The 13,789-nt window shown below is 45.4% G+C and overlaps 2 protein-coding genes across 11 annotated transcripts in view; one reads left to right on the forward strand and one right to left on the reverse strand.

The window, feature by feature from the left end:
* fbxl5 (F-box and leucine-rich repeat protein 5) lies at positions 1-10,174 on the forward strand. Of its 2 annotated transcripts, XM_023823792.2 has the most exons (11): positions 1-152; positions 1,400-1,615; positions 3,497-3,592; positions 3,845-4,028; positions 4,449-4,634; positions 4,802-4,927; positions 5,413-5,561; positions 5,975-6,057; positions 6,467-7,102; positions 7,964-8,112; positions 9,094-10,174. In XM_023823792.2, exons 1-11 carry the CDS (start codon positions 69-71, stop codon positions 9,168-9,170), a joined length of 1,986 nt encoding a protein of 661 aa, XP_023679560.2. In that variant the 5' UTR covers positions 1-68; the 3' UTR covers positions 9,171-10,174. The 2 variants fall into 2 exon arrangements, with proteins under 2 accessions (XP_023679560.2, XP_023679559.2); XM_023823791.2 differs by having other exon boundaries at positions 7,964-10,174.
* Positions 8,165-13,789, reverse strand: part of cc2d2a (coiled-coil and C2 domain containing 2A) — a 27,635-nt gene continuing 22,010 nt past the window's right edge. For all 9 annotated transcript variants that reach the window (XM_072712718.1, XM_023823778.2, XM_072712724.1 and 6 more), the window contains 8 exons: positions 13,477-13,680; positions 13,172-13,261; positions 12,849-12,962; positions 12,496-12,630; positions 12,153-12,275; positions 11,746-11,804; positions 11,158-11,335; positions 8,165-10,513 (listed from right to left, as the gene is read on the reverse strand). In XM_072712718.1, the coding sequence (XP_072568819.1) occupies positions 10,325-10,513; positions 11,158-11,335; positions 11,746-11,804; positions 12,153-12,275; positions 12,496-12,630; positions 12,849-12,962; positions 13,172-13,261; positions 13,477-13,680 (1,092 nt within the window). In that variant the 3' untranslated portion in view covers positions 8,165-10,324. The remainder of the gene's footprint in view (positions 10,514-11,157; positions 11,336-11,745; positions 11,805-12,152; positions 12,276-12,495; positions 12,631-12,848; positions 12,963-13,171; positions 13,262-13,476; positions 13,681-13,789) is intronic.

Raw genomic sequence — 13,789 nt, forward strand, 5'->3', positions numbered from 1 at the left:
CTCTTCCGCGAAAAGCTTACGACGGCAACAGTAAACAGCAGAGTTATTTCGGTTTCCATGGCGTGAAGATGGCTCCCTTTCCAGACGAGGTGGATGTTTTCACAGGCCCACACTGGCGAATGAAGCAGTTAGTGGGCCTTTATTGTGAGAAGGTAATGGAGTCTTAACGCAAATTGTTTTTTATACCGGGCTGGCTCACTGAGAGAAGAAAAAGAAGCAAAGATGTAAAACACTGCTATCCTACGCAGATTGCGCAGCGGACTAGCAGCTGCTAAAGCAAAGGGGCTGCGTTCAGTCCCCAAATATTAGCGGTGTACTACCCTGCTGGCTTAAAATCAAGCTAACAATGCAGTTTAACTCATAATATCATATTGAATATTGTTTCTATTCAGTCGTGTTAAATTGTGTTGTAGGTTCTGCTGCAAAATTGGAAAAACGTCACTTGATTTTAGCCGTGAAGCTAAATGCTAGTATATCCCTGTTATGTCACTGTTATGTGTTCGGTAGGTAACCTCATACATGCCACACGTAGTCATTTATTTAGTAAAACTATTTTTACGTGTATTCCATTAGTGTTGTCTTTTTCAGAGTACATGTGTGTATTGGGTTAACGACAGTTTGCACTAACAGTGCAATGTCGGAAGATCGCCAACTTGCAGTTGGTCTGTGTTCGTTTACCAGTTGGCTGACGTAGTAGGTTAGTTAAAGCTTTACTCTTCCGGTAACAGATTAGTTTAAGAAAATCAACAGCCATGAATCTATTGCCCCAGAGGACGGCGTTATTATTCGCTAGATGTGAATCGTGTGTGTGTGTGTGTGTGTGTGTGTGTGTGTGTGTGTGTGTGTGTGTGTGTGTGTGTGTGTGTGTGTGTGTGTGTGTGTGTGTGTGTGTGTGTGTGTGTGTGTGTGTGTGGTGGGTGGGTGGGTGGGTGGGTGGGGAGGGGCTGCAATTTCTGCCCCTTTTCGTACGATTAATTGCCTTAGGTACTGGATACGTTGGATACTGACTGATACTTAAAGTTTGATTTTAAATTGAGGTTAAATTGTAAAGGGTATTTCAATCAAGGCAAGAAAACTTTATAAAAGGTATACTTGGGTAGTCATGCACACGAGATCAAATATTAATATGCAGATGATTTAACATAGTGATTGACTTTTGGTTAAGGTGACACATAAAATGGAGTTTTTTAGGAACTAAAAACCTGCACAAAAGATGGGTTACTGGCTCTGGTATTAAACCATTGGCTAAATGCCTCTGCCACCCTCTTATGTGATTATTTGGATCATCAGTTTTACCTCACCTGATGTTATAGCTGCTGGTTAGAAGCTTGTTAAATGGTGTGTAAATGTCTAAGTGGGTAGATAATAATCTGTTAACATATTCTGGTCCCCTTTTCAGCTGTCAAAGACCAACTTCTCGAACAACAACGACTTCCGCTCGTTTCTGCAGTCGCTGTGCGCCACCTTCAAGGAGTTCAAGATGCACGAACAGATCGAGAACGACTACATCATCGGGCTGCTGCAGGAGCGCAGCCGCACTGTCTACAATGTGCACTCTGACAACAAGCTGTCTGAGATGCTGACACTGTTTGAGAAGGGGTTGCGTGGTGTCAAGGTCTGGATCGTATCCACTTGTGTTAATGCTTACAGAACAGGGCAGAGCCACATTAATATGGTCAGAGACCTCTGGGGTCCATTTGTTGTCAGTGAGCCCCCTGTTCTTTTCTGTGGTGTAGTTCTTTTCCAGAGGGCATCCCTGATGATAAAAATATGTTTGGGTGTTTGGCCTGGATTAAACTGCATTTTGGTCCTGACCTGAAAATACCAAACAAATTATGTCCCCTTAGTCCCTTATTGGTTCAAAAAGGGACACAGCATTTTCTTTCCAATATGGGATGGGTGGAAACTAGATTTAAAATTTTATTGAACAAGGTTAGTTGAGACCCCTTCTGGCAGAGGCTCCTGGCCTTTAGCCTGGGTACAGTCCTGTATTAAAGTGTCCCTAATGTTTAACACTGCAGCCTTTCACCTCCAGGATTTTATAAGAACATAAGAACATATGTTTGGTTCCCACCTAGTGCTGTGTGTATGGAAATGGCATGTGTTTCTCCTGCAGTGTAAAGGCTTGCAATGAATTGGAGCTTTTAAATGACCTGTTGTCTATGTGTGCCCTACATAGGACTTTTAGGAATTAGATTTATGCCAGTTTATATATCCTCCGGTTTCATTTTTTTCAAACCTGAATTTATGGCTTTGCAACAGAGGAAGACTTGCCTGTATTGAAAAATGGTTACGAAATGAATCCTTCTGCTTCTGTATGCTGGTGGTACTCTTATGGTGTTTTCTAAAGCAGTCACTTCACACTATGTTGTCTGTATTATTGGCTGTGTCAACTTAGCGTCCAGAGGAAGTGTAATGATTAATTAAGTCCCGTCTTAGTGCTGCTAGAATAGCTGGCTGTCCAGAAAACTGCTGGAAGTGGTTCTGTGCTCACAATGAACGGTAACTGGAATACGCAACAGTTTTTGTAAAGTGATGTGCCGGCTGTGGTACCATATCCGGCTGCAGAAGCCACAGTATTTATAGCACATTTTAAGTTTGATTCAGTTTGTGACTCTTAAATCTGGATATATGGTGGAAAATATGAGCATCATTCATTGTGTGCATCAGTACCGGCAGGTTTTTGGTGAGTATGTTGTCAGGACTGGGTCTGAATTCTCTGCTGGAGTTTGTTTTTTATGTAATTGGCTGGTGGTTATGCTGGTCTCAATTAACTCTTCAGTGCCCACAGGGGGCCTAGTGCTTAGGGAATTAGAGTTTGAAGCAAGCTTCAGGTGGGACTTGGCTACAGACCCCGGAAATCCCGATTTTTGCCAAGTATAGTAACGTTTATTGGGTTTTCTGCGTTTGCTGGGGTTGGAATCTATGTAAAATTATACAATTAAGTCCTTTAACTATCATTTTCTGCTTTTCGGTATTGTGATTGCTGGAGAAAGTCGATTTGCTTCATACTTGTTCTCCATTCTTTAATGTCTTTTCTGGACAAGCTCCACCTTCATTTATATAGCCCAAATGTTGCCTCATTCCACCAGTGTACAAATAGCCATGTGTCTCAATCCAGGAAATTTCTTTGCCTTTGCTGGGAAGAGGTAAACCCCAAAAGGTAAAACACTGGGGAAATTGCCAGCATTTGTCTGGAGGGCATTCAAGAAGAGCCTTATTGGGGTCAGAAGCTGTTAGCGGATGTGGGGTGGTTGTGGTTGTCTTCCTTAGACTTTGTGGCTTAGCCCTTTTGGTTAGGGTGAGTGCTGACATCCCATCAGTGATGACCTGAGGCATGGTTTGTTTCCCCTGCAGTTGACTAATGCACTCAGTCTTTTACTTTCATTAGAGTTTCTGTCCTGTCTGTGCTTTTGTGTTCTTTGCGACCTGTCTGTATGTTGGTTGTTGGTATATGATGCAGCACAAATTTGTTTGCTTTTGCCTCACACTGCAGAATGAGTATGAACAATTGAACTACGCCCAACAGCTGAAGGAGCGGCTGGATGCCTTCACCCAGGACTTCCTTCCCCATATGAAGGAGGAGGAGGAGGTATGTGGCCAGAGGCTGTCTCTGAGAGTCCTGAACAGACCAGATTTTTGAGCATAGATGTAAAATATGCCTAATTAAAAATAGAGTGAAGGGAAAGTGTTTGGACAAACCACAGGAGCGCACCCCTCCTTGTGTATACCTGTCTGCCTGCAGGCCTGTGTGTCTGTCTGGTCGTAGTGACTGTGAATGTCCGTCTGTGACAGCCTCCTTATCTGCCAGCGTGTCTGTGAATGCTCGCCCACCTCTCCTCAGGTGTTCCAGCCCATGCTGATGCAGTACTTCACTTATGAGGAGCTGAAGGCCATCAAGCAGCAGGTGATGGCAGAGCACCGGGACCGACGGGGAAGCGCCCCCCTCAAGGTGCTCGATCTGTGGAGTCAGGCCCAGGAGCTGCAGCGTGCCTTCAAGTACTCGGTGCACGAGAAGTGGGATGAGGGTGAGAATCAGGGGTCAGAGGTGGGGCCAGGGAGGATGCTCATGGAAAGTTAATCCCAAAGTAAAGTGTTCACATCCACTGCAGATCTTGCTTGCTTTGTCTTTAGATAGGTTGTAGAGTAGCATTGTTCTGTTGCCCTTTTGTAGGTACCTCCATCATTTTCCTGAACATAAGTCACTCACTGCCTTGTCCAGTTTTTTTTTTTTCCATCCCTGGAGTCTTATAAGGCCTGTTGATTTCTCCTTTTGCCTCCTATCTGTCCATTTCCCTATGTGTGGTTATCATTAGGACCATTGTCCTCCAGGACCACAGGTTTCTAGTCCTTTGATAAAGATGCCCTACCGTGCAAACTGGGTGTTGGGTTTATTCCACTGTGATGCTCATTGTGACTCTAAGCTTTTACTGTGGCTCTTAATCCAGAATCCGAGAAGGATTCGAAAAAGCTGGATCACATCTCCCAGCTGCCTCCCGAGGTTCTGCTGAAACTGTTCCAGTACCTGACCCCTGAAGACCTGGGCCGCTGCAGCCAGGTTTGCACTTCCTGGTCCCGCCTGACCAAGATGGGGTCACTGTGGAAACACCTGTACCCTGTGCGCTGGGCTAGAGGTGAGGGGCTGAATTGACTTTGCTCTTATCTGCTGTTTAACTGGATGATATGCACAGCTGTGGATCTGCTTATACCTTGGCCTTGTAGATGTTGTAGTGTTGAGGGGCATCAGTCACAGACTGGTGTCTGGCAAGCGCACACAATGCTGAAATGTGACATCTTTCAGGTGACTACTGCTGCGGTCCCCCTGGGGATTTGGACGAGGAGCCGGATGAAGAATGGGTGCAGAGTCGTCAGGATGAGGGGCGGGCCTATCAGGAGTGGGATGAGGATGCTGATGTTGACGAGTCAGGTGAGGAGCACCTAGGGGGCGCCATTCTGCATTGTGTGAGCATAAGGCATCGTACCATACTGGCAGCATGGTGGTTTGGACTTGTGCCTTGAAAGCTGGGGGGCTGAGTTACAGCCTTTATACCCTTGGTTAAGGAAAATACTAATGAAATATAAGATTGTTTATATAAAAGTTTTCTGAGAGATTTGGTGGCATGCTGTGAAAGTATTTCTTTAGTTAAAAAAAAAGGTAGTTCTGGGATGATGCTTCACACCTATATTTGGAATATGTCCTTGGTGTTGCCATAACAACCTTTCCAGATACTGCTGTGCTATAGCCATATTTGAAACAGGGTTGTGTCAAATTACCGCATTAATCCAAACAGATTTCAGTGGAATGAGGATGCCCGCCACTGCTTTACTGGTCTTGCACTGTCTACTTGGGAATCTGCCATCATGCCTTGCAGCTGGTTGCATTTCCTCATTCTATCACTGCTCACTCTGCAGAGGAAGCTGGAGCGGACTCTGTGGCCATCAGCGTGGTCCAGAGGGAGAAGAGGCTGCTGAATGGGATGATCCAGTACCTCCTACCAGCCGTTGGACCCTCCGTCAAGTCGATTGTCCTGGCGTACAGCTCCGCTGTCTCCAGCAAGATGGTAGCATACTTTTTTCTATTTTATGTTTCCCTTAATCCTAATGCATCAGCCTGATTTGAACTTTTCACCACCTGTGCTGGTAATGCTTGTCTTAACTGAGGTAGGAATCCTTTTAGGGCTTATTTTGCTTTTTTTTTCTTTAGTTGGGGGCTTAAGCAAAAGTTCTAGATCAGTTTTGAGTTAAAAACTATATGGTCTATATGTGACTTCATTCTGCCCCTTCTGGACCTAGTTAAATATGTTGTTTTTTGTAGCATTTATACTTATTACACTCTATGATGTCATTAGTTTTATAGGAGTTTTTAAAAAAAAAAGCTATTGTGGTGCACTCTGAGAACTGTGATGTGGTATGAACCACTGGCAGATTCTGTGCCTTTTCATGTTTGACTGTTTGACCTTGTGTGTGTGCCTAGGTACGGCAAATACTCAGCCTCTGTCCCAACCTTGTGCACCTGGACCTCACCCAGACGGACATCACAGACTCTGCCTTTGACAGGTCAGGCAGTCGTCCACTTGTTGTTTGGCCCCGTGGATGTTTGACAAGCTGATCCCCATAAATGACATGTTGGATGTGCAGTGCTTCCTTTTTAACATCTTTTACGCGAACACACAAGGCTGTGTGTTTATCAGAATCATAATACTTTTATTATTCCGGAGAAAGTTGCTTGTAGTTACAGACTGCACTGTACACAGCTACAAAAACAGACAAAAAATACATAATTCACATTACGACATACAATTTCTGTATAAAAATAAATAAGCATAATACATGAAGATTGTAATAAATTAGTGGGTGAATATGAAAATGGCCATTGGAAGGCATGATTTCCTGTGGCCTTTGGTGGAGCATTTTATGTTGGGGAATCTCTGACTGACTGTGGTGCTCCTTGTGAATTCCCCCCCAGCTGGGAGAGTGCGGGTGCCTGTGGTCTCCTGGAGCACATTGACCTGTCAGGGTGCGAAAATATCACAAACTTGACCCTGGAGAAGCTGTCCCTGGGCCTGGGGGAACTGCGGGACCTGCGCAAGCCGGAGGTGCCAATCAACCTGCCCGCGGGCCCCAACTGTGAGGGTGGAGTTGGGGCTCGCCAGGCCCTGGTCTTTAAACGGGGGCCTGGGAGCCTGGTCAGTGTCCCCATGCACGTCTGGGTACTGGACCCCATGCCCCCTCCTGACATCGAGGATGTGGCCGAGTGGAGGCGCAACCCCGATGGGAGAAGAGGGGCTCAATTCAGCCCACCGCCTGCCAGTGGAGTGTGCTGCTGCAGGAGGCGGGGCTTCAGGACTAACAGCAGCACCCCGTGCTGGCCTCAGTATGTCACTATGGGGGAGTCGGCATGGTGTGGGCACTCTTCCTGCTGTGGGGTCTGGGAGGCCCCGAGGACTGTGGAGACGCTCTGGGAGGCCCCCATGGGGCCCAGCAGGCTTCGGACTAAATGCCAGGGTCCTGGTGACCAAAGGACTAGAAACCCAGAGTCTCTCCGGCGGCTGCGTTTCCTTAGCCTCTCTGGATGCTTCCGTGTCACTGACCTTGGCCTGAGGTAAGACCCCCCCCCCCCTGTCCCAGGGTCTCCACAGAGCTTTTTTTTTGGTAAGAGGTCCCCCTGAATCTGCACTGAGGCTGCATCTGAGGTCCTACTGTAGAGTGAATTTGTAGCTTTGCCTGTTTGCAAACCCCACCCCCCAGGGGCCAATTAGGCAGGAGCCTCCTTCTGGCTTATAGTCTGTATCTTGAATTGGCCAGGTGTGGCAGTGTTTAATCAAACTGGCTGCAGAAGTATTGTCTTTATACAAGTAGCTAATCTGAATGCAGTTTGAAAGACCAACAGGTTTTAGAACATGCATATATCTTTCAAAAACTCATCAGTCCTGGCCAGTTCTAGATTGTTTTATTGAGGTGGTCACACCTCTCCCACTAAACACAAGATAAGAGGGGATGTGGTGGAATTTCTGAGTTGTGCCAATAATGCTGTTATCACTTTGGTTAATAAACAACATGAACATGTGAGCACCTACAGGGTAGATTTTATCCAAATCTTTGACACCACCAAGCACCAAATGGTCGTGTTATGTTTTATGAATTGGAGGAGTTTGCTTTGGACACATGAAACCAGTATGGTTTAAAGCGTTTCTGTCGGTGTTAATTTCATTATTTGAACGTTCAGCCTGATTGAATTCTCCAGGTGGGTATGTGTGTGCATGTTTTCCCAAACCTTCTAGGGGTGTTCCATGAGGTGAAATAAATTTTGGTTTCAGTTTTTAAAGTAGACAGAAAAACTTGTTAATCATATTTTTGGGATTCAGTTCGGATGGTGCTTGGAATTGTGTTTCTACAGTGATAAACGTGCGTGTGTGTGTTTGTGTGTATCCTGAACCTTTAGCCTGGACTATGTGTGTTGCAGGCTGCTTTCTCAGCATGGAGGTCTTCCTCACCTAAAGCATCTCAACCTGTCTGGCTGCCTCCTCATCACAGGGATGGGGCTTCAGGAACTTGTGTTGGTCTGCCCCTCCCTTGAAGACGAGCACTTCTACTACTGCAACAACATCAATGGTAACGCAGTCTCTCTACTACCTCACTCTCTAGTAGGCTTTTTCCAGAACTGTACTCCAATGGTCATGCATTCACTCACACACACACACACTTGGCAATCAGTGCTGTGGTTATGGGTGGGGGGAAAAGCCAACAGATGAAATGGTGTGGTGCTGATGACCATAGCTTTTTGGTACTATGAAGTATATAGTGTAATACTGCGTAGTGTACACTTCTCCAAGTGTGCACTAGTGAAGCTGTATGTATTGGGCAAATGTACTGTGGGCAGTCAGCAAGAACAGTCAGTGTTTTGTGCATTTACTTAAGCAAAAGTACTTAAGCTGAGCATTATTCTGGTACAATCAAATGGGCTGAGTATACTAATGTGCATACTTGTAATGAGGCAGCTGTACTTAATGTTCTATGTGCTTTCATGTGTCTGTTCCCCTTATCGAAATGTAATACGTCGTTTAACAGCCCCTTTGTAGCATGCAGAAAAGGTGACATTTAAAGGTAAGTAATGACCACTCTACAGGAGCAGCAAATCCTAAAGGGTAAAGGTCAGGTTCAGTCTGAATTATTTGATGAGACTGCTTTTCGTTATGCAGAGTTATCAGTTGTCTTTTAATTAGTTAGATGTAAACTTTAGAATCAGATATGTAGCTGGACTAAGGATTTTCATACGCGTCATACATAGTAGCGGCAGTTGATGGATCTGACCTATAATATGATGGCTGCATGGTTCGATCCAAGGATGGGAACAGTATCCCACTGCTAGCTATATATTTCCACATTTAGCTATTTTATTTCAAAACAGATTTTCTCCAGTAATATGGCAGAGGTTGAATTGGATGCTCTGGGTGTCATGTTTTTACTTATCAGTCTGTACATCTCAGGATGGCTGTTTCCCACAGGGGACAAACAGCTGCTAGTTCAGTTTCTGCCTGAGCGCAAAGCGGTGGAGCCTAACTGTGCTGTTCCTGCCTCTGTTTCCCTCTCCAGGACCCCATGCCGACACAGCCAGCGGCTGTCAGAACCTGCAGTGTGGCTTCAGGGCCTGCTGCTGCTCAGGGGAGTGAGCCCCGCCCCCTGCTTGGCATAGCTCCCCTCTCATTGGCTCCTCACTTGCACTTTAACCTAGGAATATCATTTGCTGTCATTTCTCACCTTCTGCTGTTTTCATCTGTGAAACAAGGCAAAATTGTTACCCTGTCATCCTGTCCCCCAGATTTTACATCTTTGAGTCATGGCAGGGGAAGGGGAGAGTAAACTAGTGTGTTTCCCTTCCCTTTTAAATTTTAGACTTTTGTTTTACTTGCAATGATCCAAGTGTGATGGTTTGAGTCTGTCATTTATGTGCATAACCAGTGCTGCAGTATTTACCACGTTACTATGGGTGGACACGGAATTAGGAGAGGTGGGCTCACTCCTCGCTGCTTATGGTTTCGGGTGATTAAACTCATTCTGTTTCACGCTGATTGGCAGCGTGAGCCTCCTTTCACTGTAGTTTCCAGGGGGGGGGGGGAAGCAAATATACGCTGACTAGAAGCCAAGAAAAATGAGAAATGCCATTTCAGCATTGGTGTCCTCTAAGCTAAGTTGGTATGTGATCAGAAAAGGGTGAAGTATACTGCACCCATCTCCCTAGCTTTTGAAGGTAAATGAAACTGTACTGGAGGACAACTGGGCTGAAGTCTGAGTGCCCTTAAGTTCTGTTTGCCCTCTACAGATGTTCTGTTCAAGGTGTCTGGGCAGGAGTCAACTTGAATCGAGAGCTGTTTGTCTACTGTCAGTCCTCAGAGGGACTGTGGGGTTGGGCCCTTTTGTTCTAACAAAAATATGGGCAACAGGCTTCATTGTTTTGTGTCAAAATTCCTTGTTACTCCTGGACTAATCTGTGAATTTTGGTCTAATCACGGTGTTTAAGAGAAATCTGTGTCCCTGGGATTTTTTTATTCACCACCTCTGATGGAAATAGGAACTTGGGAACTACATTTGCTTGTTCAAATAAATATTGCATGATAAATTTGCTTGAGGGGAAAAGTCCTCAAATACAGAACAATAAAAGTATCTTGATTTAAAATGTTTGTTTTTGAATGCTATGAGGAGGAAAACACCTTTATTAGAATTTTAGGAAAAATGGGATATAGTCCTGCTTATTAAAGTACTGCTTTAATCATTGTATTAAATAGCTTTGTTACAAAAAATGGTTATATAATATCAAGCCCAACTCTTATCTGGTGCGGACAAGTGAGGCCAGGTACACCCAGACCGAGAGCACACTGCTGGGGTAGGGGTGGACATAGACTGCAAGAGCAAACTCAATGCTGGGGGCTTCAACGTTGTGCACACCTGTGCTGTAGACCATTTCCATAAGGGGGTGCAATTCTGAGAAGGCCATGTGTAGGGGGAACCCTGAGATCTGTGGATAGAATTGAAAGACATGGCCTTGATGCAGATTGTGGACGAAACCCCCTACACGCTGGTTGAGTTGATCAGCTCAGAAGATACCAGTCAAGTCTTGACACTCCTACTGAAAATCATGTTTTTTTTCCAACAAGACGACAATACTGAGTACACTAAGGTTATGTAATATGTACCATCTTGTGAAGGAGGAAAGTAATGGAATACTGGCACAGATGACCTGGCCCTCACAACCCCCAAACCTAAACCCTATAGAGCTAGAGTGAAGAGTAAAAGCAAGGAAGCCAATTTAGGCCCAGGACTCATAGAAAGTCACTTAGGACTGTTGAAGCATTCCAGGTGGCTACATCTGGAAGCTGGTTGAAAGAACGCAAAGAGTATGCAATGCTGTCATTAAAGCAAAAGGAGGTTATTTTGAAGAGTAAGATTTTGAGAATGTAATTACCAAGAGAAGTGTTCAACATTTGATGTTACTTAATTGCGCTGAGGCAGCTTACTATAAGCTGAATAACAGCTTAGAGAAAAATGCAATAAAACAGGCATTCAGACTTTTGACTGGTACTGTAGCTAATAAAAGGAAGCTGATCACACCCTTGGAACCTCAGGGGCATCCATTTGAAGCAGCACCCTTCCCAGACTCACCCTGTAGTCACCCAGCAAGTTGTGCAGCTCCAGTCGGTGCTCCTCACCCACGTCCCTCCCACCACTCAGCTCCAGCTTGGGCAGGAAGTGGCGTAGCGTTGAGGTGCAGTAACGGTTCCAGCGGGTTGGGTGCCGGGGCCGCCACTCCATTATCTTCTCTTTCAGAACCTTTTCGATCCTGTGAGGTGTGGTGTAAAGAACGTTTCCTCCTTTTTCTAAAATAGGGGTGGGGAACCTGATCCATGGAGGGCCAGTCTGGGTGCAGGTTTTTGAGATGACCTCTCAATCAGCCAATAATAAATCAGTGGTTCTCAACTCCAGTCCTGGGGACCCATTTTTATTGGCTTATTGAGTGGCCATCCCAAAAACCTGCACTCACACCGGCCCTCCATGGATCAGGTTTCCCACTCCTGTTCTAAAACATCAGTTATGTGAATTAAGATCCTGTGCCTTGTGGTGGAAAAAGCAATAAGCCCAAATCAAATCTTGGATGATCCCACGCAAGTGAAATAGCTAATCTATATAAAAGGGAATAGGTTTGTGGCATTTGAATGCAGGTTTGAGTATGTGATTGCGCATGAGTCTCACCTGTCCTGTAGCTCAGCAGCAGCTGCCTTGTCTGGTCGATTGTAAGCTATCTCCTCGGGCTGCCAAATAAAAAGTCTGGTATGAAATAGCAGTTGAGACTCGACCTAGCAGCCCCAGTGTATGATACAAAACTCAGGTGTTGCATATTGGCACCTGTGGGTGATTTTTCGTTATGTATCAGCATAAAGAGATCAGCTATTTGACAGTTGAAATGAGGTTCAGTCTACTTGACACATCTATAAGCTGAGGAATCTTAGGCCAAGAGAGCTGGAGGTTGTGGAGATGGGCAGTCCTATGCGGACAATTGTTAGACCTGCTTGCTGTGGAAGGACGTCCATGCAATGCTGATCCAAGGTCGGAAATGGGACGCTATCTGTTTAGGGGTGTGGGTCCCTGTGCCTCCTTACCTGCACGCTGGAAAGCCCAGGATTGGGAAAAGCCCTGGAGAAGAATGGTTTCCACAGTTTAGACCTAGTGACATCAAAACTCATTCTCATTGGGGCGTCATAGGGCTGCAGGTTGAACCACACCTGTGTACCAAAAATAAAGAACAATCTCTATGGGTGAGGTAACCTTATACTGTAGATGCAAAATATGCAATCTAAAATCCAACTATTAGCAGTTAACCATAGGCGGTATAACTCTTGGATGTCTTGTAGTATTCAATACACCTACATGCATGATGTTCAAAAATCTTCCTGCTGAAAAACCTTTGTCATATCCACCTCTATCTAGCTAGCAGGTACTTACATTGTCAGCATTTATCAGGCAGCCCACAGTCTGAAGAGGGCAGAAGGTGTCATACTGGCCATAGTACTGGCCCTTGCTGGGATCCCAGATTAGGTAGTGCCCTTGTTCGTAGGTCAGCACATATGCTGTGGGACCCTGAGGTTGGAGAAATTATTTTCATGGAGAGTTCCTTGGAGTCGCAATAGGCTTGCTTTAGCCAAACTCAAAAACTTTACCTGATGTCCATGTAGTAAGTTCCCAAACTTGATGTTTTGTCAAAGGTTCTATAACCCACTCTTCCAACATTTGTCTAACCAAACATCAAGTTATGAGACTGTCTGCCTTTACCCCTAAAACCCCAGGCCTCCACCCACCTCTGGAACTGCCGTGCCAATGATGAGCCACGCCTTCTTCTTCATGAACAGGAAGTAGTTGCACAACAGTACAGCGTGTTCCTCCTCATCACCTGCCAGCAATGTCAGGAATTGCTAAGGGATAGCAAAATGACAAACCTTTGAGTGGAAAGTTGTAATTCATCATTTGGAGCTGTTTATCCCTCAGAACTTGCCATTCTGCAGTTCTGCAACTGCTTAGTCCATTACCACTGATTCCTTGAATCTCACAACTGAATCTATATTGTGTGTAGCACTAATTGCTGTTTGACCATCAAACTTCCAGATGGCGAGAATTCACTCACGTCACAGGTGCTCCAGATGTCACAAATCCCAGCAAAGGAGACACTGTCTGGCAGTGAGGGAATGAGGGAGACATAGCGTGCCACCAGATCCTTTGGGGTTTTTGGGTGGGGGAAATCACATAGTCAGGATCTTTCATGCTTTTCAGTAGTATTATCTAGTATTATTACCCAGTCATCCAGAACATATCAACAAATCCCCATCAATACTCATACAAAGATTCAGAAGCAGACCAGGCCAGAACATTTTTACAGGCTTGTGACTAGGCAGTGATCTACATAGTTCACAGAAGACTAGCGCCTCCTACCATGGTTTCTTGGGGGCTGTTAGGAAAAGCATCCAGCAGCTCCTGTGGTGGGCTCAGAGCACGGATGTAGCGGGTGACAAACACAGCCCTCCCATTGATGTCGATGACCGTGGTGATGCAGGGGCGGCCGGGAAAGCACAGAGCTGCATCCCGCTGGAAGACCTCAGCTGCTTGCAACAGCCTTTCCTCCTCCTGGGTATCAAACTACAGGAATGGGGTAGTAGTTAGAGTCAGAATGGTATCACAGGTTAATAGGCTCCGCTACAGATGTTTAGTTCCTAAGTTTTCGTAGCCCCATAGGTAATGGGAACCT

The sequence above is a fragment of the Paramormyrops kingsleyae genome, chromosome 1 (assembly GCF_048594095.1).
Source record: "Paramormyrops kingsleyae isolate MSU_618 chromosome 1, PKINGS_0.4, whole genome shotgun sequence".
NCBI classification, from domain to species: domain Eukaryota; kingdom Metazoa; phylum Chordata; class Actinopteri; order Osteoglossiformes; family Mormyridae; genus Paramormyrops; species Paramormyrops kingsleyae.

Excerpts from the sequence above, each read along its gene's own strand:
- fbxl5 (XM_023823791.2), top strand. The coding sequence starts at position 69 with ATGGCTCCCTTTCCAGACGAGGTGGATGTTTTCACAGGCCCACACTGG. Across the intron at positions 4,029-4,448 it reads GCACGAGAAGTGGGATGAGG|AATCCGAGAAGGATTCGAAA; the intron begins GTGAGAATCAGG and ends CTCTTAATCCAG. Across the intron at positions 4,928-5,412 it reads TGCTGATGTTGACGAGTCAG|AGGAAGCTGGAGCGGACTCT; the intron begins GTGAGGAGCACC and ends CTCACTCTGCAG.